This window comes from Podarcis liolepis, assembly GCF_965112155.1.
Source record: "Podarcis liolepis genome assembly, chromosome: 7".
Lineage (NCBI taxonomy): Eukaryota > Metazoa > Chordata > Lepidosauria > Squamata > Lacertidae > Podarcis > Podarcis liolepis.
In genome coordinates this window covers 59581892-59609190 of record NC_139561.1, presented here as the reverse complement: position 1 = coordinate 59609190, position 27299 = coordinate 59581892, and the positions used below count along the sequence as shown (strand labels likewise).

The following is a 27299-nucleotide window of genomic DNA, read 5'->3' as shown; positions in this document are numbered from 1 at the left end:
TACCTAAGAAGCAGCCCTACAGAATGCAGTGGGACTGAGCTGGCATACAAAAGATTGAGCAGCAAGTCTATGCATTTCCTAACACCCACCCATTACTACTCTGGTCTCATCCTTTCCTCCTCTCCCCCTCTCCCTCTCCCATCACAAAACCAGACATTTAGTCTTCCCTCCCACCACACCTTGGGAACATAACAGCAGCAAGTACTGGAAAGCACACGTTCATGACCCTCGGCATGCACAGGTGTCTCCTCAGTTTCTAGGCATTCCTGTATTTCATGTACGCATTCACATGTGGCTGCCAACATACATGCAAAGGGGGCGGGGAGAGGTGATGGAAAGAGAGAGGGTTAAAGAGGCTTGCTCCTTCCCAGCCCCTCCCAACGCAGCCTTCCTCTTGCCGCTGCTGAAAGTTCAGACAGAGCCAAGCGCCAACCACTCTGCCTCTGGCACTGGGAGGCGAGTGGAGAGGCCTGCCAGCCGGCCGCCTCCTCTTCCCCGCCTCCTCCCCCACCCCCCACTCCATAGGCAGGGATCTGGTGTCAGCCTTTCCACTAGAATTGCACAGCCGTTTCCAGAGAGACTGAGGTGGGGGTGGCCCCGGGGGCTCCGGTTTCTTGCACTGCTTATTAATAACCTCACACCCACCCCATGCCAAAACCTTGTCCGGCCGGGGGCACAAGGAACTTGGTTCCTGGAGAGAAAGGTAAGAAGAGCTAAATTGCTACCATTCATTGGTGAGCGTGGGCTCTCTTTTCTGTTCTAGTAGCTGGAAAGGAGATGCTCCCAGCTAAAAAGGACGAGGCTCATTTAAGGGGGAGAGGGGAGCAACCTAACGGTTTTAGAAACGGGGTGTGGTTGGTGAATAATTCAGACTCGAAAGCATCAGGTTTATTAAGGGTGGGCTCAACTGGGCTGCCTGCCAGACCATTTGTGGCCAGCGCAGGCCTGACTGGAAAAAGGAAGAAAGGTACAGTGCCTTCACCCGCTGCTGGACCACTGAGATAGAGGCTGTCCTCCCTGGCTTTCTACGTTTCTTTTCTTTGCCCAAGTAAGAAATATCAGCCTGGATGCACGACATCCTGCTACAGAGAGGAGGGGGGAGAAGCAGGGACTGTCTGAATCTGCCTGGGTGGAAAGCGAGACCATTTGTCTGTGGAAAAATGTTCACAAGGAAGGAATCGTGCTGCTGCTAGATAGATGATTGGTGACAGATTCCGGTCCTAATTCAGAAGTTGAAACCAAAGAGCTTTGCACCAGTCCTCACCTAAGCTTTCTGTATCCAACTACAGTACTAAGAAATAGCAAGCATGGAAGTGAAGGCTGCTTCACTTTGCTGTTTTCACAAGGGTGGGAAAATGCCTTATTTGGGAAAAGAGAAGGTTTATCTCTGAAAATAATCTCCAGTGGTGCTCAGAGCTAAAGTAGAGCATGCAAATGGCACTCCCTTCCCCAACAACTTAACAGGGGGTAGGGTACCATCTGCCATGAAGCTCTCATATACAGTGGCGTAGCGTGGGTTGTCAGCACCCGGGGCAAGGCAAGTAATTTGCGCCCCCTAACCCTAACCCCCAGAAGTTGCGCCCGGTGCGGCCGACCCCCCCCCCTGCACCCCCAACGCTACGCCACTGCTCATATACCAACCTTGCTGAAATGTCAATGGGCCTCTGGAGGGCAGGAGGCTGATGCCCCCTAGATGTGTCCTTTGTCTCCTCCTCTGACATCCTGATGGCAGGGCCAGCCTGCAGGTGCTCTCCCATTAAATATTCCATGGAAGTTTCCTTGCTCCCCTTGTTAAAGTGCATGTTACCCAACTGGCCCTTCAATGTGCTGCTCACATTGCCCATTGGGTATTTCACTACAGCTGGTTCTATTGAGGAACATTTACCTCTTTAGGTTGTTCAGGCGCTCCCCATTCTTAAGGACAGCAGATTAAACACCTCCTTCTCTGCCATTTAGACACAGTGCACATACACCCAAGCCTTATCTTGTGAAGAGGTCTTTCATCTGTGGACAGCTGCTGCACACACCCTCTTCCTTCAGGGGATGACTCTACAATGCTTGCTTGCTTGCTTGCTTGCTTGGAAACCAGGGCCCCTCAATAATATCCCTTGCCTGCTGTGATATTTTGATCCATCCTCAGCCATCTTGCAGAGCATGCATGCAAGCTCATTTGGGCACTCTCTTCTGTACATCTGAGGCTGCGTCAGCATTTTCAGTTAAAATAAAAAAGCTGCCCTCTTTTCAGTAATCAATGACTTAAAGCAACATAGATTCCCCTCCAACTGACCCCTTGGTACTTAAGTAGCCTGGCAAAAAACAAAACAAAGCAAAACAAAACAAAAAACCCACCTCTAGCTCATTTGCTCTCCATTTGTCAAAACGCAATACAACACATGCTCAAAGTATATTTATTTATTTATTCACTTAATATAGCTGTTCTGGTCAGTGTATTTCTGTCAGGGTTCCTCTACCCCCAATCTTCTCTTAGAACAAGCCATTACTTGTTATTTATATTTTATACCCATATTTGTGTCTATCTTTTTATACATATACATGGCACTTTATAACGAGTAAGAGAATAAGTCTCTGCCCCATGCTGGTTACAGTCTAGAAAATGATGCAATAGAAAGAAGGTGAGGGAAATGGAGGCGGGTTGGGGGAAGAATGATGGCAGGTGTATTTACTTAGGCTTAGTTACAGTATGGCATGGGGGGCAAGGAAGGGGTGACCAAAGCTTCGTGGAAAAGCTGAGTTTTGAGGAGAACTTGAAGGAAGTAACATATGCAGCATCACAGATACATATGTTAAACAAACACATTGCAACACAGTTTAAATTTAAGCAGGTTTAAATTCATTTAAACCCATGGAGTTAGAGTTAAGCTATCACTAAGGAGAGTAAGGTGATCCCATTGGGTAGCAGATCCGGAGTATCATTAATGAGCAGAAGACTTGACAATTTTTAAATTATTGTCCCATTTTTACTGCCAAGGTAGAAAGCAGATTTTGATTCCAAAATTTATTCAGCCATACCTAGTTTACCACATTCAACTCAGCATATAGAGGCTTGTTCAACAAGGTTACAAGTTGTCTCTAAACATGTAGAATTGTTACAGGAACAACAATGGTATACTACTTCATTAAGAGCACATTTTAAAAGCCTTTGTGATTTTTGTAATGGCCCTGATATTTTTATTAGATAACTGTTGTGCCTGGATTTTTTCCCCTGATGCACCAAGAGAATTATGGGTTATAATAATAGTAATAATAATAATTTATTATTTATATCCCGCCCATCTGGCTGGGCTTCCCCAGCCACTCTGGGCAGCTTCAAAAATATATATATTAAAATACTGTAATACAGTACATCAAACATTAAAAGCTTCCCTAAACAGGGCTGCCTTCAGATGTCTTCTAAAAATCTGGTAATTGTTGTTCTCTTTGACATCTGGTGGGAGGGTGAAGGCCCTCTGCCTGGTTCCCTGTAACTTGACTTCTCGCAGTGAGGGAACCACCAGAAGGCCCTCGGTGCTGGACCTCAGTGTCCAGGCAGAACAATGGAGGTGGAGACGCTCCTTCAGGTATACTGGACCGAGGCCGTTTAGGGCTTTAAAGGTCAGCACCAACACTTTGAATTGTGCTCGGAAACGTACTGGTCTTTCAAGACCGGTGTTATATGGTCTTGGCGGCTGCTCCCAGTCACCAGTCTAGCTGCCGCATTCTGGATTAGTTATAGTTTCCGGGTCACCTTCAAAGGTAGCCCCACGTAGAGCGCATTGCAGTAGTCCAAGCGGGAGATAACCAGAGCATGTACTACTCTGGTGAGGCAGTCCGCAGGCAGATAGGGTCTCAGCCTATGTACCAGATGGAGCTGGTAAACAGCTGCCCTGGACACAGATTTGACCTGTGCCTCCATGGACAGCTGTGAGTCCAAAATGACTCCCAGGCTGCGCACCTGGTCCTTCAGGGGCACAGTTACCCCATTCAGGACCAGGGAATCCTACACACCTGCCCAAATTTACAATAACTGCATACCCCTTTTGAGAGTTTAGTCTTTCCAGCATACCCCTTCTTGGGCAAAGATAATTTGGGGGTAGTTTTAATACAGCACACCATTCTCATACTAAATTCTAATGAATTGTTTTCTGCAGCTCAAAAAAAATCTATGGTAAAAAGCAAAATAAAAATGTATGCCATGTACAATTTGAAAACTTTTTGTGTACCAGTGGGGGTACATGTACCACACTTTGAGAAACATTGTTCTAGGGGAACAGCTGGGGTATATGGTGAGAAGTTGGGGGTGGAAGCTAACTTCTTGGCCTTGGTAACAAAGCATCAAATTCTCCAAGGCTTTCTGCAGTTGCAGGATTCTCAGCTGAGGGATGGCGCATCTATTTCTTCACAAATGCCTACCTATGCTCAATGAGCTCCATCGTTCAGCCGTTTGTAGGTCTGATTCCATGATTGCTTTTTATTTCCAGGGAAGTGATGGCAGACTCCGAGCCTGTTCTGGATTTGGACAACGCAGAAGTCTTCTCAGAGCTAGGTGCTGGGGTTCCAGGAGCACTCTTAGAGCTTGATGGAGAAGACACCCCTGAGATGCTGTATATGGGCCCCATCAACATACCATTCCTTCAAGACACAGAAAGCACAGGCTCTCCAGTGGTGCTGCAGGAAGACATGGAAGACGAGGAAGTATATTATGATGCAGAAGACATAAGCATTGAGGATCTCGGAAAGCATTTTCAGGAGTGCATTGAAGCAGTGGAAGAGCTGGAGAGGGAGAGGGACCAGCTTATTCGGGAACTGATGCTCCTACGGGAACCAGCTCTTGAGGAAATCAGACAAGCCCATGGAGAGATCCTCAAAGCCTACAGGCTGCATGCCAAGGTGGAGCTTGAAAGGGACAGTCTGCGGGACGAAATTTGGCAAGTGAAACAGAAGCTTTTTAGGGTGACTCGGGAATGTGTGGCGTGCCAGTACCAGCTGGAAAACAGGAGGCACGACGTGGCCCAGTTTGCTGTCTACCGGGAAGAACTGGAAAGCAGGGTCAGCCAGCTTTCAGAGGAGCTATCCCAATTGAGAGAGACTTGTGAGAAAGAGAAGGAGCAGTTGAGAGAACAGCTGAAGGCTCCGAGGAGGCGGAGGAGCAGCTGCTACCTCCAGGCAAGCAGGCGGCTTTCCATGGAGTTTGAGAGCTTTGTGGCGGAGAGCCGTCAGGGCCTGGAAGAACAGTATGAGCCTAAGCTGATGCGCCTCTTAGAAAGGAGAGAAGCCAGCAGAAAGGCTTTGCAAAAGACACAGGGCGAGATTCACAGATTAAAGGAAACCCTGAGACCACTGCAGGGAGAGGTCAGCAAGTTACTGCTGCAGAACAAAAACCTGGAGCAACAGATCCTGCTCATTAAGCAAAAACGGGACGAAGAAGTTCTTCAGTACAAGGTATGCCTGATGGCAGCCTTTCCCAGCATGGTACCCTCCAGATGATTTGGACTCCAGCTCACATTAGCCAATGGGGAAGGAGGATGGAAGTCACTGTCCAAAACACCTGGAGGGCACCAGTTGGAAAAGGCAGCCTAACAGCCTTGCAGCCTCCCCTGCTCTAAAGCTAGTTGCCAAGCAGGTCGATGTAGCACCTGCGTATCTGATGAAATGCCGCCTGCCATGACACAGACTCCAGAATATCTGAGCTCACATACACTATTGGGAAAATGAGATGCCACTCCTGTCAGGCTGCACCAGGGTAATTTCTGTCTGACTGGGCCTTTATAGAGGTGTATCTTAGCTATCAGCTCCAAGAGAGAGAAATAGTGAAGGAGCAGGTTAAACCTTTTCCTTCCTGTAAAAAGAACCAGCACGTCAGGTAGAAGACTATATTAATACTGTGCATGCAAGATGTTTTTCATACAAGGGAGCCCCTCAAAGAGGCATCACAATTTGGCTTGGAAAAGAACCTATTGGGAGCCAATAGGAGGGGCTTTGAAGTCAACCAGCCCACAGCATCCTCTCTTCCTTAAGACTGCAATCAGAAATGCTTTTCTCCCAAGCCTAAATCCAGAATGGGGGGCGGAGAGAGATTTTCAGCAGGATGGATTGCATCTAGAGTGGGCTTAATCCTTTCTTTCCCAGCTGGGACTATCCCAAAATAGCTCCCCACGTGTTTTTTATTATTATTACAAACTTTATTGATTTTTTAAAAAACAATTACCAAGCATAAAGTATTGCCTTCCAGGAAAATGCATGTACAGATGCTAAGTCTTAGATGCATCTCACACGTTTAACACTTGTTAAAATGTCACATTAACACATAATTTATATATGGAATTAATACAGGAGTCATGGCTCAGTGACACAGCTCCTATAGACGGTCCCAGTTGCAATCTGTGGCATCTCCAGGTAGGGCTGGGAAAGACTGATATCACTCAGTGTTAGACAATTATGAGCTAGATGAACCGACTTGCTATGTTCCATACTTGATCTGTAGTGAAAGGCACTATTTTAGATGAATTAGACAAATGCCTGGAGGACAGACATTTCGGTGGTTCTCAGCCATGTCGCTAAATGACGCCTCCGCATTCAGAGGCAGTGTACTTCAGAATACCAGCATCTGGTAATGACACAGCAGAGAAATCACTGTGGCCTTAAATCCCTGTTTCTGAACTTTCAGAGGCATGCAGTTGGCCACTGTGGAAACAGAACCATGGACTAGGTAGACCTTCCACTTAATGCACGGACACAGTCATGCCAAGAAACAAGGCTGATGTGTAAATGCTATTTCTTTAAAAATAAGAACTACTTCTAAATGGAAGAGGGAGGAGACTAGCCTGGCCAGCATCCATATCTGGATTTTACCAAACCATCAACAGCTCCTACGAGGCTCAGTTGCCTTCCTTGACTCAAGTTTATTTACAGATGGTAGGAAATGCTGCATATTAAAAGGTTTAGGGTTTTCTAAGGTCCAAGGAAGTTTACAGGAATTGAGTGAGACACATTCCTTGCCATGCAAATGTGACTGCTCTTTTCCACCCCTTCTACTCGCATATGCAAGCTCCTCCAAAGGCTGGTTCTACGGGGTGAGTCCTTTAAAAGAGGCCCCATGGATACAGACTAAACATCTTCCACGGGGCCTCTTTTAAAAGACTCACCCTGTATAATCCGTCCCATAATCCCTGCAGATGTTTTAGCAGCTTTTCACCAAGGTACATGTGAAAACAGATGCTGCAGGACCTTTTACTTACACTTCCTTTTAACATTGCTTATTGTTTCGAAGCTGAAGGAAGAGCAACACCCTGATCGCTCTTGGTTTTTTCATTTCCTCTTCTTACACTGAACATATTGAAAAACTGGGCTCCAATCATTTTTCTATTTACTTCTTTTTTGAGTGTTACAAGGGGTGACTAACCCCCATTTCAGGGGCCAGATCCGACGCCCTGCTTCCCTGCCCTCTCCTAGATGTCACTTTGGGCAGTGGGAAATTTAATTGACATATACACATATTTATATACATACAACACTGAAATGGGTGGAACAGAGCTCAAATCACTCCCTCACTGGTTGCTTAATGAGTGGAGAGGGGGCAATAACCTCCCCTCAGCTATTTAGGATCAGCTGGGGAATGAGGGCTGTGCCCCTGTGTGGGCACTTTTGGCCACACCCACTGGCAGCATGTGGGCTCAGCCTAAAGAAGGTTAACCACCCCTGCTTCAAACCATGTGATGAGATGGAACCACACAAATAGCAGCCTATTTTTGTGGCAAGGCAGGCAAGAAGCATTCTATGGGTAGGAACGGCCTATGACACATTCAGCCAAGTTGAATTCTGTGGGCAACTGAGTCTTGTGTAACATCAGGAATCTCAGCAGTGCTTTATTTGTACCAAGGGCTCAGCTTTAGAACCAGGCCTGACTACTGCAATACGGGAAGTGTAAGGAAAATGCCTTTGAAATAATGCATGGCTTGCAACTGTGACTCCATCCTTATTGCCATCTGTGTAGACACCCTGCACCCCCACTAATGGTTGAAGACTAAGGCTCCCTGTCTTGATTGGGGGATGGTTGAAAATCAAACACTGGCTAGAAGTCAATCCTGGAAATGTCAAAGCTGAAGTATAAGATAACATGCAGGTAAATACAAATCTTCAATCCATTGAAGATGGAATAAAAAATACAAATCTTCAATCCATTGAGGAAAGTAACTCCAATAAAAATAGGAATAATTTAGACTTCCGGGCTCAAACATGGAGCCTTCTAACAAATTTGTCCTGAGCAGTGGCTGTGGTATATTTTTGTATGGCTGAAATAATCCCACCAACCAGTCTGGCATTCAGCATATATTCTGCATTTTGCATTGCAAGTAACATGAGATTCTCTCTGCACCAGCAAGTTTCTGGACTTCACAGTGATACAAGGGGCGGGGGGACTTTGGAAGAGATTGGATGTAGTACGAGCAGGCATCCACTAGGACAATAAAGCTTCTCCATCTTTCCTCCACTGTCCCCAAAATCTGCTGGGGAGGAATCCTCCCAAGATTTCACACAACACTTATTTATCTGAACTGCACCAACTTCAGAATCTTTGAGTTCTTATGCTGCCAGTTTTAGCTAGTGCAAATCAGCAAAGTTGCCGTTTGGCTGGCATTATCTCAGTCAGCTGGGGGCAAGGGCACCCCTACAAAAGTATCATGCCATCAGTAATAAATCGGACTCTGCTTTCAGTTGGTTTCTGAGCAATACGTTGTGCTTACATTGTGAAGACAACTCCTTCCTTCTTCAATCCTACTTCAAGTTATGCACAACTTGAAAATTGAGAATTATTTTTTTTATTCTGCCTTTCAACCAAGGAGCTACAAGGCAAATTATATATAATACAAAAACTGGGTGGCTCCATCCACACATTGCATTCTTTTGCAGAACCACTTATGTGAGGTGGATGGTCTTTATATAGTTTAAAGATGAGGAAACTTAATTTCAGTCTGACAGCTTTACAAAAGATGAGAATTCTACTTGAAAGCTGCAAAAAAAGAAACAGAAAATCCAGACTACCTAAGAAAAAGCATAGAGTTCAGTCTCTCAAGAACCAAAGATGTCTCCTTTTTAATATATAAAAAGAGACATTTTTAGTTTTCAGGCTACAGAGATGGGTCTGAAAGTTTATAAGCAACATCAGGTAAAACCTGCACAGTCAAAGGAAGGCTTAGCAAGAGTTTTTCCTGGTTCCCAGCTATGCACATGACTAACAGAACAAGTTAGTCAAATTAACTTGCATAATTTATATAAGCCACAGACACTTTTATTATCTTAATAACAATTTTTTATTTTAAGCGTATAATTCACAAAAGGGAATGAACAATTTAAACTGATCGATTCTGATAGAATGCTGTGGTTTTCCTCCTTCTGATGTGAAATATGTGTTTGGACAGCAAAATGTGATGCCCTCTAGAATAATTAAGTTATCAGCCATATGTTGGCCCTGATTACATCAGGTACAAAACACTACATGATGAATTTAAAATGCAGGCTACATTCCTTTCTGAAACATTTCAATGCTTTTCCATCCACAGGACCAGGTGGAAGAGATGGAAGAAAGGCTGAGGGAGCTGAAGAATGGAGTCCAACTTCAGCAGAAGAAGAACCAAGAATTGGAAGAGCTGAGGGCCAGCTTACACCAGGAACTATCAATTTACAAGTAGGTTTTACTATCTTTCTTGAAACACTATCCACATGAAAGCAAAGCCTGCAAGAAAATCTGAAAGCAGCAGTGAGAAAGGAGTGACAAATTCTCACTATCGGTCCTTCCAGTTACCATGCTTGCACAAGATATGTCTCTGTGTTCTGCAGACTAACCCTTTGTGTTTGGGGAATAGGATGTTCTAGAATATGACTGACATGGGACATATATATCAAATATAGTAGGGAACTGCTTCCCACTGAGGGCCTAGTTCTATTCTGGCAGACAGGCTCCTGTCACTTTGGTAGGGCTGGCCTAGAAATCAGTCCCTATCCAAAACATGCAGGAGAATGGCATGAACGACTTCAGTCCACATAGTCTGGGTAGAGAAGTTCCTTTGTAAGGGGTTCAGAGCAACAAACATAAATAGTGCTTCTTCATAAATAGTGGTTATTAAGCAGGTGTAACAAATGAGAATAGTTAGGTGTGAAGGAGGAGGGAAATATGATGTTGCCACTTCGGGGGATTTAAAGGTAGAAGAGTATGAGAGAATTGTGTGGTCTTTATAAACTTCCCTTCCCTATGCTCAGTCTAAAACACAGGAGAAGAACACAAGTATTATCAGTGGCAGAGTAAAATCCAAATAAAGTGAAAAGTCTGCCCTAGGCCACAGCAAGACTTAATGGATAGAGTCTGATAGTAAGGGAACAAATCTAGGGTTCCAAAGGTGTAAGAGGCACCCAGCCAGGAATTCAAAAATTAAGAGTGTTGGGCAGTAGTTCATATAACCATGTAACATTTCATGATCCAAGATGCTTCAACTCACAAGAGTACAGGTTGGTCATGGTGTGTTTTCCAGGTGAACAAAGATTTACGATCTTAATTCTGCTTAACAAGAGGTGGTCTAGACTTTGTTGTAGATAGGCCATTCAAAAGATCCTTTCTTTGCAACAGATTACACTATATAACCTAGAATAGTTTAGGCATAGAGAAGGCTGAACATTTTAATTGTGGACAGGATGTGGACATTTCCCTGTCCATTTAACAAAGGTTTTCAGGAGAAACTTTCAAGCACAAGCCTGCCTTTTCGCACTCATTTTCTCAAAAATGTAGCCTTTTAAACTGAAGTGACTGTGAGAGACACCCAAAATGGCACAGTAGTGCTTGCCAGCAAAAGAGCCTCTATATTTCTGAAAGCATTCCAAAATTACTTGTTTTTTGGAACCATATAGAATGTAAATTCTGTCTTTGTACAGCATCTTTCTGGTCTCTTCTTCTGAGAGTAGGGCTGGTGCTTATCATTTATTTTCATAAATGTAAACATATGCAGTAATGCTGTCTGCATAAGTTTTACCACCTTTTAAAATGTTACTGCTTTAAAATGTGCCCAGCACCACAAAAGGCAAATGTCCTGCTGGAACCATTGTCTTCTCCGTCTCCTTGGAAAAAAGCAAAAATGCAAATTGTGACCAATATTGCTCAATGTTCAGCAAAAAGACCCTAAACAGCATGTATAGCCAGAAAACACACTAACACCACAAGCACAAGGTGCGCAGGTAAGGATCAGCTAATTTGCAACCTCTCTGTTTAGCAAAACAAAAAAGGGAGGTGATAAGAAAGTAAAGAGGGGAAAGTGCCTCCACAAGAAAATGAGCCAGTCATAAGGACAAGGCAGATAAAGGATCTGCCAGCTCTAGCACCCATTTAGCAAAAAGAGAAAAGGGGGTGAATGGCCTCTGTAGGCGGAGTGCCTGCTACCACAAGGTAGATGGAAGTGAGCAGCAATGCCCTATTGATTCAAGCACACACACACCCTGCCCCTCAGGCCAACAACCTGATCTACCTATTTGTAGTCAGCTGCTTCCTCCAGTCAGTGTGTTGTTCCCTCTCCTATTTTCTTGTAGGGGCCAGAAAGGGAAGGGATGGTGACTGAATGGGCAAAATGGGGTGTGCTCAGGCCAAGAAACAGAGGCAAAGATGAACCACTTTAAGAGCTAGTGCAATTATACACACACAGCAGCAGCACTACTGGGCAAACCGATGCCACAAGCACCAGGTTCACAACCACCATTGCATACCACTCTGCAACATACTGAGCCAGGAGGCAAAAGTGAAAAGTGTCAAAAGAGAAAGTCAAGGGTTCATGTCTAATCAGTAGGGTAAAAAAAGGTAAAGGGACCCCTGACTATTAGGTCCAGTCGTGGCCAACTCTGGGGTTGCGACGCTCATCTTACTTTATTGGCCAAGGGAGCTGGCGTACAGCTTCCGGGTCATGTGGCCAGCATGACTAAGCCGCTTCTGGCGAACCAGAGCAGCGCACGGAAACGCCGTTTACCTTCCCGGCGGAGTGGTACCTATTTATCTACTTGCACTTTGACGTGCTTTCAAACTGCTAGGTTGGCAGGAGCAGGGACCGAGCAACGGGAGCTCACCCCGTCACAGGGATTCGAACCGCCGACCTTCTGATCGGCAAGTCCTAGGCTCTGTGGTTTAACCCACAGCGCCACCCGCGCCAGTAGGGTAGATGGTGACAAATGAAAATGAATGAGGTCACATGTCATAGGAGATAGTGCAGTTAGTAATACTGCTGAAACATTCAGGCAGCAATATCAGAGAGGCTGTTGGAAAGGTAGGATTGGATTGGATAGAGGGCAAAAGATAATAATAATAATAATAATAATAATAATAATAATAATAATAATAATAATAATAATTTTTATTTATACCCCGCCCTCCCCAGCCAAGGCCGGGCTCAGAGCGGCTTACAAGCAATAACAAAAACAAGATGAATGATTACAACTTAAAAACAAAAATAAAATACATTAAAATAATGGAACATTAAAATATTAAAATGTAGCCTCATCGCAGGAGATGGAAAAGAAAAAAGAAAGAGGGAGGGAGGGAGGGAATCAAATTGGCTCCAAGCCAAAGGCCAGGCGGAACAACTCTGTCTTACAGGCCCTGCGGAAAGAAATCAGATCCTGCAGGGCCCTGGTCTCATGAGGCAGAGCGTTCCACCAGGCCGGAGCCAGAGTTGAAAAGGCCCTGGCTCTGGTTGAAGCCAATCTAACTTCCTTAGGGCCTGGGACCACTAGGGTGTTGTTATTTATGGACCTTGAGGCTCTCCGTGGGGCATACCAGGAGAGGCGGTCCCGTAGGTACGAGGGTCCTAGGCCGTGAAGGGCTTTAAAGGTCAAAAGCAGCACCTTAAATCTGACCCTGTACTCCACCGGGAGCCAGTGCAGCTTGAAACGCACTGGGTGAATATGCTCCCATGGCAGAGACTCCGTGAGGAGCCTCGCTGCAGCATTCTGTACCCGCTGGAGTTTCTGGGACAGCTTCAAGGGCAGCCCCGCGTAGAGCGAATTACAGAGGTCAAGCCTGGAGATGACCGTCGCATGGATCACTGTGGCCAGGTCAGGGCGGGAAAGGTAAGGGACCAACTACTTGATGCGGTGAAGGTGGAAAAATGTCGCCTTGGCTGTTGCTGTAACTTGCGCCTCCATGGAAAGGGAGGCGTCAAGGATTACACCCAAACTCTTAACGGAAGGCAATGGCACTAATTGGGCCCCCACAAGAGAAAGGAGTTGGTCCCTCATCCCCATGCCATCCCGACCTAGCCATAGGACCTCTGTCTTCGAAGGATTTAGTTTCAATCGGCTCCCACGAAACCATCCAGCCACAGCTTCCGAGCATCTGGTCAGTGTGTTCGGGGCCGAGTCGGTGTGGCCATCCATCAGCAGATAGAGCTGAGTGTCATCAGCATATTGGTGACAGCCCAGCCCAAAGCTCTGGATAATCTGGGCAAGGGGGCGCATAAAGATGTTAAAAAGCATCGGGGAGAGAATTGTGCCCTGCGACACTCCACACACCAAGGAGTGGCGCGACGACATTTCCCTCCCTAGTGCCACCCTCTGTCCCCGACCAGAGATAAAAGAGCACAACCAGTTACGGGCTATGTCCTGTATCCCCACGTCTGCGAGGCAGTGGTCCAGAAGATCATGATCGACCATGTCAAAGGCTGCTGACAAATCTAAAAGGATCAGCAGTCCTGACCCGCCTCGATCCAGTTGTCTATGGAGATCATCTGTTAGGACAACCAGAGCAGTCTCTGTCCCAAAACCAGGACGGAAACCAGACTGAAATGGATCTAATGCCAATGTTTCCTCCAGAAACCTACCAAGCTGTTCAGCAACCGCTCTCTCAATTACCTTACCCAGGTATGGAAGATTTGAAACTGGGCGGTAATTGGATAGGTCTAAGGGATCTAATGAAGTTTTCTTTAAGAGTGGACACACCACTGCTTCCTTCAGTTCCGATGGGAATGTCCCCGTGTCAAGGGACAAATTGATAATTTCAACCAGAGGGGTCCGCGCAACATCTGGATACTCCCTAATCAGCCAAGACGGGCACGGATCAAGGAGGCAGGTGGTGGGCCTATCAACTTGGAGGAATCTATCCACATCAGTAAGGAGTATCCGATCGAAATGGTCCAACATTGGACCTGAAGTCAGTCGAGGGGCCTCCAGTTCAGTCACTGTATCTAAATTGGCAGATGTGGGGTGTCATGAGCACAGGTCTCCCACTCGACCTCTGGAATAAGCTGAGTGGAATGATGAGAGTCCCACAAGGGAAAGAACAGCAAAGAATTCTGATTTCCTTGTGAAATGTTATTTCATTGAGCAACTAGTTACTCAATTTCAATCCCTACAGAGACTGCTTAGAAATCTATGGACAACTCTGCAAGCCTGAAGCTAAACAAGACCAAGATTGAATCATGGATTTAGAAGCATGGACATCCTTCCCCTTCCTTACTTACTTGCTGTCTCTTTAGTGGGAATGATGGTACATCCCCTCCATCTGACGACACAGCCAATAAGCAAAACTATGATGGTTTGCATCTTTATTATTATAAAAAGGGCTGCAAATGGTCTGAAACCTGGTAGTTACACTGGACAGATGTCACATCAGCAGGATACCAGATGTGCATTATGCACAACTTCAAAGTTTAAGGTTTGTGTAAAGCTGATGTGTCAGTACATTAATCAGCCTTTCTTTAATGTTATAATTCTGTACAAAACCTGTTTGAGAACAGGATTGTTTAGTTATTTTAGGCAACAGTTTGTAATTTTGACATGTTATGGATAGGAAGCAGAAGTCCTAATTAAATGCTTTTTTATACGCACATAGAGCATTTTGCTATTAATGGATGAAAAATCAGTGTTGTTTTGATAACATAGCAACAGGGTTAAACAGACTGAAAATCCACTTAAGAAGACTGCAGGTCAATAGTCATCCCTATTCTACCCCAATGGCAAACCAACCAGGTTTGTCTTTATTTTCTTTCCATTACCTCAGTAAAAATTCTACAAATAAGAGTGTTTTCCAGTTTGAAGGTTAACATCTTCAAGAACAGTTCTACACTTAGGATAAAAGGACCTGCAACATACACTAGTGGAGCGCTATTGACTGTTATGTATAAAACCTGTAAAAGGTGACGACCATTATATGAAGCACTGGGGCCAAAGTAACTGCATTACTTCCATTCTCCCACTGACACAGCATCCAAGCCAAAGTACAAAGTTAGGCCTACAGTGTCAGGAGATTTGGGCACAAGCCTTCCTTCTGCATCTCAACAGTATCAGGTAGGTGGCAAAAATGACATGGTTACTGAATGCCTTCAAGCAAGAACTGTTGGGTGGGAATGAACACTGAGAGGTTATGACATCCAGCCCAGGGTGGAGGGTATTTCAGACAGAGTTGAGCTGGCAAAGGAAATCCAGTTTGAAACAAGAACCAGAGAGACCTGTAAGAATCAACTTTAACCTGGAAAGGAATTACCTAAAGATCTCCAGCCGCAAACTACTAAATGATGCATACCCACCAGCGCTTTCCGGTGGCCAGCTTATTGTATTATTTTAGCAGATCATATCAAATTGGTTCTTTCAACAGGCAGCTCACCACTCTCAACCCTCCTCAAAACACAGGCAGCAGCAAGTTCTGCAATTTTACATCATACTCTCATTGCCAGTTGCAAAGTGATTTCCACGTATTTCAAGATTTCAACTTCATAATATATCATTCCGTTCCATTCTTTAGCATAACTGTACTTCATTAACAATTTAGAAGCCGCACAATTAAGCCGCCACTTTGGTTCCAGAAAACTTAAAAGTGTCGATTTGTTTAAAAAGAAAAGACAATCACATCCCACATAGAAAACCAAATTTATTTAATCTGAAGCACTTGTATGGTTCATGGAAAGTTAAATGGGCTGCTGGTGGAACAGTTCACCCTCACAGGAGATGTGCTGATACAAGGTGAAATATCATGTAATCATTCTTTATATCAGTCTTTATTACATATATCAGCTGAAAACAAACACTTTCATAACTTGGTGGTCCCCCCAGTTTAAAAAAAAACCACAGAAAGGAAAGATAATAGAACACAGTTCAAGAAACACACAAAAGGGCAAAGTAATGTGCAGTTATAGGTGACTACCATATTCATATCCACATCCTAAGTTGCCCCATCAGAAAAGGATAGAAGGACCAAAGTATTATGAAGAAAACTCAGGCATTATCTGGACAGACCGACTTACTCTAATCAAGGACAGCAGCTAGAAAAAAAGTTAAGAATAGGTGACCCTGCACTGGATTTATCTGTATCTGAAACAAGACTAGAGCTATAGCTCTAAACATATTCTTTTATCAGGAGGGACCAATAAAAATAAAATAGAGAGAAGCTTCTACTCTAAAATTCCCCTCAGTAGAAAACATTCAGATCTTACCAACGCTTGTACTGAAACAATTCAGGCATAGTTTATATTAAAATTTCTTGTAGCAGGCTGTGTACACCAGCTCTCAATGAGTTTTCAGGTGAAAAATTGTCAACCAAGAAGCCACTGTGTGATGCTAGCTCAAGTCAGGTTCAACTTTCAACAGCAACAGTTCACTTTCTGAGTTAGAAGCAAGGCTGATGGATAATATCTACAGATGGGCTGTTGAATGCACAGTGCATGTGTTTGTCTCTCGCAAAACGGCACAGCTGACAATCTCAAGAAACTTAGGAGAACAGGGCAGGGAGAGGACAACAACAGGAAACAAACAGCAAGGATTGAAGGGGTCAAGTATCTAAGAGCCTTGCCCTTCTGGATCCACACTTCCTTCAGGATCTTCATCATTATATATGTTCTCTGCCTATACAGAGAGAGAGGAATGAAAAATTAGATAGAAGTATCAATCTGACACTTAAGCAAATTCCTATTCTAAGGGCACAATCTAAACACTACAATGACAAACTTTACCCTAAGTAACTTCCAACACATAGCAAATTCAATACCTTTATCAGACACAAGGATTCATTCATTATTCTGCCAAATATTTATTAAGAAGACAGACTTCCTTCTACAGTTTGAGATTACCGTAAATTCCTGTGTACAAGACGACTTTTTAACCCCGAAAAAGAGGTTAAAAAGTCAGGGGTCGTCTTATATGCCGGGTATCCGCCCCCCGCTGCGATGGCAGCTCCAAAGCAGCCGCAGCGGCGGCGGGCTCCGCTCTGTGCTAGGGCAGCAGGCTGCACTCCTGGCTGCTACTTCAGAAGCAGCGGGCGGCTGGCTCGGCTCCGGGCGGCTTTCTCCTAGCACAGAGCTGCCCAGCGTATTAGGCAACTGGGCTTATAAGACAAACCCCCAAATTGCAGCTGCCAATTTGGGGGGGTCGTCTAATATGCCCAGTCACCTAATACGCCGGAAGCTACAGTATATGCATCTTATGGGTGCTCTGTGCACACAGTTTTCGATTCATTTTCCCCTCAAATAATCAACCAAGTACTTACCATTTGCCAGACTTGCATGATATTGTCTTCTGATACCGAACAAATTACCCAGGGTTCATTTGGATTCCAGGAGAAGTCAGATATCTTTGCAGTGTGACCACCATGAATAAACTAACATTGAGAATAAGATAGTTATTTAAGTACACAATTCCAATACAGAATACATATTTCAAGAACAGGGTTGCAATTCTTATGTGTGAATCATGTAGATACCTATAGTAGATTACCAACATAAAACCCTCCAATCTTCAATAAAGGCTGGACTATCAGTAAGGCAAAATTTAAAATAAAAATCCAAACCTAGGTCTAAAATACAATGAAGTAACAACTCCACAAATGAGCTAATCCATTTTTATTTCTATTCCCCCCCCCCAACTGCAGGGCTTAATTCATTCACAGCTGGGGGGAGGGGGTTTGAGATGGAAGAAGAGTCACAGAAAGTATCCTGGACTCAGAAAGCATCTCATTCATAGATTAGCTGAGAGTGTCAGCAAGAAGCTGCCACTCAGGAAGCTAAAAAATAGTTCATGGAAGGAAGAGTACATGCAAAGCAGAATAAAACACAACATTAGGACTCCTCAACTCTGATCAAGGATGGTGTACACAAGTGCCAGCCTCTCACCAGCTGACCAAGCCCAAACAAAGGCATAAAACCTCATTTTTTTCTTGGGGAGTGGGGGGAGAATTGGTGGCAACACCAAAACTCTCACTTACCAACAGCTCAGGTGGGCCATCCTCTGCATCTTCGGGAGACTGTTCTTCTCCAATTTTACTGAAACAGAAGACAGTATTTAGAGACACACAAAAAGGACTTCTGGTGAACTCATCATTTCCACAACACTACACACATATGAGGCTTACCTTAAATCCCAAACATTCAGTCTGCGATCGGTACCACTGGAAGCCAGAATGGTTTCATTATGTGGTGACCACTGAACCTGCATCAATTAGGATGAGATAGAACATTTTGCCTTAGTATCTATCACAGTTTTGATGCAATTTTTATTGTTCTTACACAGCATATCAAACAATAACTGTTCATTAATGCCAGCCAATCACTTTAATATCCCTATTTATTATTCTGCTCTTGAAAACTGCTCATAGTTCAGATATGCTACACAATTAGTTGAGCAGAGGAGGGATACCATCAATCATAATGACCAGAAAGCTAAACACGCTTTAATTAGTTGAAAATGTATAATCCACTCTTTCATAAAATATAACAAGGCGGCCTACAACATATAAAATGAAATTAAATCTATCTATAAAACATAATTTAAAAACTCAGTAGATGCTGGTTGGTTTAAAGAAAAATACAGTATCATATTGTGACAGTCTGTTTTGACAGCAGTTTTCAGAAAATGTCTGAAAGAAGGCAGGGATGGGTCTGCTGAATATCTACAGTTAGGGAGTTTCACAGGGCAGGGCAAGGCCTGCCATATTTAAGGCTCAGTCCCTATTGGAAGCCAATGGAACCTCAAGGGCTTGGGGAATCTGCAGACATGCCACATCAGAGGATCTGAGGTGGAGAACAAAAGATCAGATAGTCCTTAAGGTACTCTGGGCCAAAGCTGTTTAGGGCTTTGTGAATTAACACAAGAATCTTGAACCTGGTCTGGCAGTAAATCAGTACCAGTGCACCTTTCTCAACAGCAGACTAACAGGCTGCCAGCATTCTGCACCTTTGAGCAGTCTTTATTTGGAAACCAAATTATGGAGAGGCGGCCCCCATTTATGTGTGTTCAATATGTACACGACTGTGCATACATGCCAAACCTGGAAGTGACCCGAAAAGCCACAAAAAGGGCAGAACAGTATGAGGAGTTTGCCGGCTTTTTCAATGGTGTTTCAAATATACACAATTTCACTGACACAAGTGCTGCCTCAGAACACAACCCCCACGTAAATAGTGGGTTGCCTGTACTTTAAATTCTAGAAGCACCTCATAAAGCTAGTATATCATGAAACCACCCAAGTCTTTAAGATGTATCACCTGACCTATTAGATATATTTTCCACCCCTGGGAATAAGTGCAATGCATCAAATGGGATACATTTCGGGAACTCAAAAAGTCTCCAAATGTATTCATTAGTCATTACTTGCACACTTTACTGATGCATACTTTATCACCATAACAAATGAAGAAAATTAGTACTCTGAGTCATCAAATAAATAACCTTGTCCTACACTTATTCTGGTATTCTAACCCTCTCTTTGTAACTGTCAATGTTTTTTTCTGTCAGCCAAGTCAGTCACTTAAACCTCACTGCCCGAATATTCCATTCCAATTTTTTAAATCTGCTGCTTAAGGATCAGAAACATGCTTTTTCCACAAGCAGAAAAATCAACATATCTGCTTGTTTTCGAACTGAACTAACACAGAGATGAGCAAACCTGTCAATAGTTGGTCTGAAACTTTAATAGCAAGGCCAATTCTGAGGAAAAATCAAAGACCCTTTTAAGAGCAGCCATGTTGTCAAATGATCAGAAAATGATGTCACATGATATTATGTGAGCTTACCTGGAATATTTCATCTTTGTGTGACTCAAAGGAGTGCAACTTCAGTTTCAGGTTTCGCAGATCCCATAATGCAACAGTCTGGCCAGGAAAACCAGAGCATAATTAATAAATAAGAATATTCCTTTATTGTACTGTACACAGCCCACAGCCCCACAGACTAAGACCATTCAACACAACACATACTGTTCTACAGTATAACAATCCCCTTAATTCTGCAACTATGGATTGGGCAATGTTTTCTGCAAATTCTGGACAGACACCTTATCAGCTGATCCCGTGGCCAAGATGAACTCGCTATAAGGATTGAAAGACAGACAGTTCACTTCAGCAGTGTGAGCATCCACCGAATGGCTTGGCTTGGAAGTGTTGTTTGACCGGGTGTCCCAACTGTAAAAAACGAAATTCAAGATAAGAAACACCTTTGATGGACCGATTCACACACACTAATTGCAAGTGTAACTATTAACAACAGCCTATCCCTCCAACTTTTAAAGAGAATTCAAGAGAAAATAATTCAATGTGAACAAAATATATAACTTTGCTTACATCATAAGTTTCTGATCATCAGCAACAGATCCAAAGAGAGATTCATGCAGCAAATGCCAGGAAACATCTTCTACCACAGCTGTATGGCCTGTAAAGATAGTCTTCGCATCCACCACTTTCCCTTCCTTTGGAACAGCACTTATGTCCCACAAGCAAATGGTCTTAAAGAGATAAAATGGAAAAATACATTAACATAAGAAACATTCATTTGGCAGATATGTACATTATGTATACCTGGACTAACTAAGCATACAATACTCACATGATCATCAGATGCACTAAGCAGATGACCACTAAGGTTTGGATTCCAAGACAAACCATAGCCTTCTTTTTGATGCCCACGAAGACGCAGATCTGGATTACACTCACCAGAAGGGTCTACAAAGGAAATAGGGTTATTGCTTGCATTATTCATGCAGTATTATAAAATAGCAGATAAGGATAAATTAATCACTTAAAACATATGGTCAGATCTTCTTCCTGGCTTATAGTAGAAATGGCACCACAGGGGCCGCTTTAAAGCAGTCCTTAATAGTACTTTTTAAAGTCTCCACCATCCTCTTCTTTCATTTAAAGGAGATAGAGGAAGGATGATTCAAAAAGCGCTCTGGCAAAAGACTTTAATACAGCCCCTACAGGCCTTTCCAACACTCCTTTTAAAGTTCTGAGACTGGAAGTTTTAAAAAGGAGAGGTGGAAGCCTTGCAAAGTTGCTTATTGACAGGTGGGCACCCCTGCCCACATTTCAAACTGGAGCTAAAAAATTATCCACCCTGATTTAGTTGGACAAAATAAGATGTCACTTAAAATTCACCCCCCATCACAGATTTCAGCAGCCTATGTTAATTCTATTTGTCTGAACTTATACTGTTTTTCCTAATTAAACCTTTTCTTTGTTCTGCTTTCAAGTTTTTCAAACTATGCTTGTCCATCACAAATCTTAATAAATTATCTGAAAACACGACTCTAAAATTCTGTTCCAGCATGAAATCAGATTAGTATAGCCTCACTTGCAAATGTCTTGCTTTCTGAGGCAGTTCTGAGACCAACAACTGTGGTGAACAACTAAAGAGCAGTCTCTGTATCCTGAACATCATTAATTTTCCTGCTATACATTCCTAGCCTAGATTCAACCAACAAAACTAAATTAAATGGCAGTAAACAAAGCATACATTAATATACAACAAATGAGAAAACAAGCAGCTTCCCACACTTTAAAAATAATCTCAATACAATACTTGGAGTTGACAAGGCCTATCAATTTATTTTATCCCCAAAGTACATATATAAAAGGAGCAAGGTTCAGATATGACAACAGACAATACCTGGTTTAGATGGATGCTTGGTATAATCAAACACAAGTACATCACTGGATGGAGTCTTTGTGGCAATAATGCAAGGATTCTGGGGCATGTAGCGTGCTCTATTCACTTCTCCTTCATGGTTAATTTTTATTTCAATTTCAATTTTCCCACTAACAGAGCCAAATCCTCCAAACTCTGAAAATAAAGAAGGCATTTCTATAATAGCTACATGTTTCAAGTCATTCATACTAGAAAATAAACCAATTAAAACCAAGAATCTATGCCATATAGACATTATGGAAGTAAAAAAAGGTATTTTTTGAATACAGTATGTCTTTTGTTTACATTTGGAAAATATCCCAAAGTATATTTAAGCAATATGATTTTAGAAAGCTTTCACTCAATATATATTTAAATAGGTACAACACTGCTGACATATATTTACACTCTGTAACATGTTATATCACTCATTAAGCAAAAAAGTTCAAGACAGCAGTAAGCCAACATATTGCTAATCAACCAGATATTGAAACATAATTCCTGTAACAGCAAGACTTCAATTTCAGACAAGTACTTCATCTACTAAGTTGCACTGTTTAATGTATATCCAATTTTCTGGACAGAAAATACATCCTGGAAACCAAAACGTCACTGGGCCATTTGTTAGTTTAGTTTTTTATCTTAGCCTAACACCAACAGTCCTCTCCAAGATCTGTGCCTTGTTAATCTAATAAGATAAATCATCAGGAAGATTCAGGAAGAAACCCACTTTTCTTTCCCATTTTGTTCTCTTACCTCCCTTCTCACTATCGTAGTGTGAGGCATCAAACTGTGCATCGTCATTAGGGAGCTGCACGCTGGCTATCACAAGGTGATTTTGTTCATCAGAGGTATGGGTCCCAAGAACTAGCCGGTGAATACTGAAGTCTTTGCCTTCAGGTCTACAATGCCATAAAAGAACAATGGAATAATGAGGTCAAAGGGTGTTTGTTTACTTGGACTGACACCTCATTAGGGTCACTGGCATGAATGTTAGGAACACCAATACAGTCAATGTGAATTTCCCTTACTACTACTACTACAGATACTGTTAAGACTAGAGTTGCTGGTTTTCCTTACCCAACAATATGAAACATTACAAGCAGGAAAACAATGTAGCAATTAGAGTTACAATAGATGTTAAAATATTTATTGCCTTTCTGGGACACTCAAATTCAAAGAAGCTAACATGCTGGCTGCATTCCATCATGCATCTGTTTATCAGTCAGAAATGATCAACTTCTTTGCTCCTCCCTCTGCCACAACTAAACCAGTACATCCAATTAACTAGTTTCCAGCTTCAGAAGCCAGTATACTAAACCAGAATTTGAAGTTGATATAATATTATGGCTTGTTCCAGAGCTGTTAACCAGTTTCTTAGATTGAACAAGACAAGAAGCTACAGTTATAAATTTCCTGATTTAATGTTGGTGTGCACAAACTGGCCCTTACTTAGTTTAACAAACTTGTTCATATACTAAAGAAATGCAGGCATAGTCCTATGGATGTTTACTCAAAAGGAAGCCTCTATGTTGCATAGACCTTAATCAACTAAATGAGTGTTTATGCTGCAGTCATGTGTGTTACCTGGTTACATCAGGAAGCCATTGAGCAGTCAAGCTGGGCCATTCCAAAGCATGGGTCATTACAAGATCATAGAGAAATGGAGTGTTCTTTTTCCAGATTTTATATTCTTCATTGATCACTCGCTCCTCCACAGCATCATCAAAGGCAGCTGATAATTATAAGAAAAGAATGCATTAATTAATGCTGGTAAACAAACCTAAAAACCTTATGGGCACATACCATAGCTCTCCAGCAAAATATATTTAGAATTTAGGGTAGAGAGGAAGATATTCACATCTTCTGTACTCAGGAATTTCTTCCATGCCCCAAACTGTGTCACCCTGATTAATCACTGAGGGAGCATAGCAGGCCAGCAAGATCACCCATGGCTGCAACCTTATGCTTACTTCCTTGGCAATACGTCCCATTAGGCACAATTGAACTTACTTCTACATAATCATGCACTGTTAAACATGGTATTGTTTTTCTATGCCAGGAGGAATCATTTTCACTAAGTCATGTTTGTCAGTTGCATCATAACATAGTTTACAAGTAAACTCATGCAATGCTGCATTCACTTTCATTCAAACAGGATAGAAACAAAGCTTTCTCCTAAAGAGCATCAGAGCTACTATTCTACTGTGCTTTAGTTTTTTCAAACTAACATCTGAACAGCAACAAGAAGTTAAATTCTATTGCAAAGCAGTAGTTATGTAAGACCTCAGATAGGAAATCTGTGATTCAAAATTAGGCAGGAATTCTCTAAGCAGCATTTATGTCCCCAACTTGTAATATGCAGCTAAGCTATAACTCCTACGATGTGGCTGTAAGGATTGCTGAACTGTAGGTTGTACACCTCTTTCTGGCAACTCCTACAGCCAAGTGATGCCAAACATATTGCTCGGATTTCCTTTGGACCACATCAGCAAGGCCAGGACAGGGATCTTGACCTCTGGGCAGCCCAGGACATCCACACACACTGCACAGGTTTGCACCCCTCAATGTTTGACTTCACCCCTGGAGACACACCATTGTGTCTCTAGAAAGACTGATGCCAACACATTGGGAACCATCTCCACACAAAGTTCATTTATAATATCATTAAGTCAATTGATGGCTTTAGACAAATTACTGTATTCTCAACCTCCCACCTGCAAGAGGAGCAAGATCTACTTTACAGGGCTTTTGTACTGATTACTTAGGTAACAGAACTGAGGCACTTTGAACACTGCTAAAACAAGGCTAAACAGAAAGTAGAGGAGTGACCTCTGGACAATTTGCAGCAAGCACTTCTCACTCTCAAAATCTGAGCAATGACAAGAATGAAAAAGGTTCCCCTGACTAAATGGCACTATTAAACAAAAGAAGTTGGGGGCTGGGATAGGCAGTGGCTTGCTGAAGGATGAAAGCTTAACTTCTGTTACTGAAAACGAATCCCTGGATAATGCATGTTCTTGTTTAACTGTGCATTGTGCCTCTTTCCCCCTAGACACTAGCCTGAATCTGGCTTCAGGTGTATCTCAGAGTTCTAGTTTAAAAAACTAAAAATCAGCAACGTGGAAATCTGCTCACTCCCTTCTCTAAAGAAGAGCACTTCTTAAAAACAGAACAACCCATCTAGGATGTTTGCAACACAAAGAGAAAGTGTGAAAAGAAATGGCATCGTTCTCTTTCTTTTCTAGGGCCCTGTGCCTTTAAGACACACTCTCCCCCCCCCTCCCGCCAACCTAATGTACCTCACAGGTTGCTGAGAATCTAAAGCGGGGGCGGGGGAAGAGGAGACGGGAAGGAAGCCATGTACGCAGCCCTGTGCCCCGTGGAGAAAAAGGAACATTCTACACATGATGCTACATAACACCACCACCACCCCAAAAGCAGAAATTTACGAGGCGGTGGGACCCCTCCCGCGCCCCAATTCTCCTCCTCCTCCACCACCTCGCGAGCGTCTCCCTCCCCGGCTGGAGAAGCGCCGCCGGCGGAACCGCCGCAGTTTGTTCGAGGCCCATGGGGGGAGGGGGGGGTTGAGAGGCCGGCGAGCCGCCCTTGCGAAAAGCCCACCTGAGCCATCCTGCAGCCCTCCCCGCCTCATTACAAAGCAGCTCCACGCAAATAACCCGAGAACCACGAAGGAGGCGAGGGAAGAGGAGGGGGCGGGAGGGAAGGTGCCAGGAAAGGAGGGAGGAGCGCCCCATTGGGCGGCTCCCAGGGAAAGGGGGCAGGGCCGAGGAAGCAGGCGCGGGGATTGGACGAGGCGCTTTTCTGCCAGGGCCCGCGCAGAGGCCGGAAAGGGAGGGGGAAGGGGGGGAGTGAGGCCTAGTCGAGTCTCCCGCCTCAGCAGCGCCCGCTCCGCTCACCTTCTTTATCCGCCATGATTCCGACTCTCTTCGGGAGCGCCGGCGACGTCGCGGCCTTCCTAGTTTACCTCAGGACTCAGCCCGCCCTTCACTAGGCGCCTCGTGCTCCCCGCGCTGGGCTGCTGAGCGCTCCTCTATTGTTTCCTGAGTCGTCGTAGTTCTCCTCCTTTCCCCCCCTTCACAATTCACTTCAGAACGGCAGTGGCGCGCGAGACGGGTTCGCGCCAACTCCGTCCAATCGCAGACCCAGCCGCCGCGATCTTCTCGGCGAATCACGACGGCGGGAATGGGGGAGGAGGGGCGGGGCCGAGTGGGCGTGCTCGCTGAGGGAAGGATGGCGCACGCGCTCTCTCCTCCCCTCCCTTCTCCCGTTTCGTCGTTGCGGAAGAAGGGCAGTGGCTTGCCGAAGCTTCCGTAGGGGCCGCCATTTTGTTTTTGGTTAGGCAGCCTGAGAGTTGCTAGGCCGCTCTTGCGAAACGGGGGTGGTTGTACGAGTCGATTGGAGGAGCAAACATTGCCTTTTGGGCTGAGATTAGGGAAATGTGATAGCTGAAAAAAATCTACTGAATGTTATTGGCTTTTGAGGTACATGTGGCTGCTTCCGCACTCCCACTTGTAAAATGGGAGTAACAATCTAAAAATAATAATAATAAATTTTTATTTGTATCCTGCCTTCCCCGGCCAAGGCTGGGCTCAGAGCAGCTAACATCATAAAATGCCCAACTTCACAAGTGCTTTGGCACATAGAAATAAAATAAATTTCGTCAGGTGCTTTGTGTATTTATGCCTGCCCTTTATATGCCAACAAAAAAGCAAAATGGTCTAATTGTATTTGTTACATTATATATAAGTAGGTATAAGTAAGTAAGTAAACACATATATGCACATCATCCAGGGAGTAAGGCCCATTGCATAGTGGGGCTTGTTATAATCACCTCAAAACAAATGAAGTACTTCCAATATGAGATTAACCAAAAGAGTGAGAGGAACATGATTTGCTTAAAGCATGTAGCATATTTCTTAATATATTTTTATTTATTAAAAAAAGAGTGATCATCTATTGTGTACTGCTTTGTTCCAGAAGTTAGTGTCAAACAAGGACTGGCGATACCCAGGTCCAAATTCCCTTTAAGTGATGGTGTGCCAGTCCCCATCACTCAGCCTTGCCTATTTTACAGTGGTGATAACCAGGTTGTGAAGGGAAGAATCCTGTACTCTATGGTTCTGGGAGGGTGGAATGAAAGCATACTGAATAAAATTAATATACACATGCCAACCTTAAAATTATGGCACCGTTACTACGCTAGCAATTAAAAAAAAAAGAACCAAAGGATTGTCAACTATCTTCTTCTTAGGCCACTCTTGTGCCTTTCGCAGCTGTATAAGGCCAGGCAGATATCCAGCAGGTGAAGCTTTCCCTGCCCTTGCACTGGCATATATGCCAGGAAAAGCTTCCCCTAATGAATTTCTGCT

At 43.7% G+C, this 27299-nt stretch overlaps 2 protein-coding genes across 3 annotated transcripts; one reads left to right on the top strand and one right to left on the bottom strand.

Annotated features, from left to right (window-relative positions):
* The first annotated feature begins 481 nt into the window (after nt 1–481).
* Nucleotides 482–14846, top strand: SYNC (syncoilin, intermediate filament protein). The gene is made up of 4 exons (XM_083511667.1): nt 482–703; nt 4479–5439; nt 9555–9679; nt 14375–14846. The coding sequence occupies exons 2-4, from the start codon at nt 4486–4488 to the stop codon at nt 14433–14435; spliced, it is 1140 nt and encodes a 379-aa protein (XP_083367793.1). The 5' UTR covers nt 482–703; nt 4479–4485; the 3' UTR covers nt 14436–14846.
* A 1027-nt stretch (nt 14847–15873) lies between these two features.
* RBBP4 (RB binding protein 4, chromatin remodeling factor) lies at nt 15874–26132 on the bottom strand. Of its 2 annotated transcripts, none has more exons than XM_083511641.1 (12): nt 25827–26132; nt 23494–23641; nt 22663–22808; nt 21889–22062; nt 20827–20942; nt 20565–20725; nt 20279–20405; nt 20019–20096; nt 18359–18435; nt 18212–18269; nt 17498–17608; nt 15874–16857 (listed from the first exon to the last, which is right to left on the bottom strand). In XM_083511641.1, the coding sequence occupies exons 1-12, from the start codon at nt 25840–25842 to the stop codon at nt 16792–16794; spliced, it is 1278 nt and encodes a 425-aa protein (XP_083367767.1). In that variant the 5' UTR covers nt 25843–26132; the 3' UTR covers nt 15874–16791. The 2 variants fall into 2 exon arrangements, with proteins under 2 accessions (XP_083367767.1, XP_083367766.1); XM_083511640.1 differs by lacking the exon at nt 25827–26132 and adding an exon at nt 25531–25686.
* Nucleotides 26133–27299: the final 1167 nt, after the last annotated feature.

Coding starts and splice junctions, on each gene's coding strand:
- SYNC (XM_083511667.1), top strand. CDS start 4,486: ATGGCAGACTCCGAGCCTGTTCTGGATTTGGACAACGCAGAAGTCTTC. Junction 5,440..9,554: donor AAGAAGTTCTTCAGTACAAG/GTATGCCTGATG, acceptor TTCCATCCACAG/GACCAGGTGGAAGAGATGGA. Junction 9,680..14,374: donor CAGGAACTATCAATTTACAA/GTAGGTTTTACT, acceptor CAATCCCTACAG/AGACTGCTTAGAAATCTATG.
- RBBP4 (XM_083511640.1), bottom strand. CDS start 25,561: ATGAGGCGGGGAGGGCTGCAGGATGGCTCAG. Junction 18,436..20,018: donor ACAAAGATGAAATATTCCAG/GTAAGCTCACAT, acceptor TAATTGATGCAG/GTTCAGTGGTCACCACATAA. Junction 18,270..18,358: donor CTGAATGTTTGGGATTTAAG/GTAAGCCTCATA, acceptor CTTCTGTTTCAG/TAAAATTGGAGAAGAACAGT.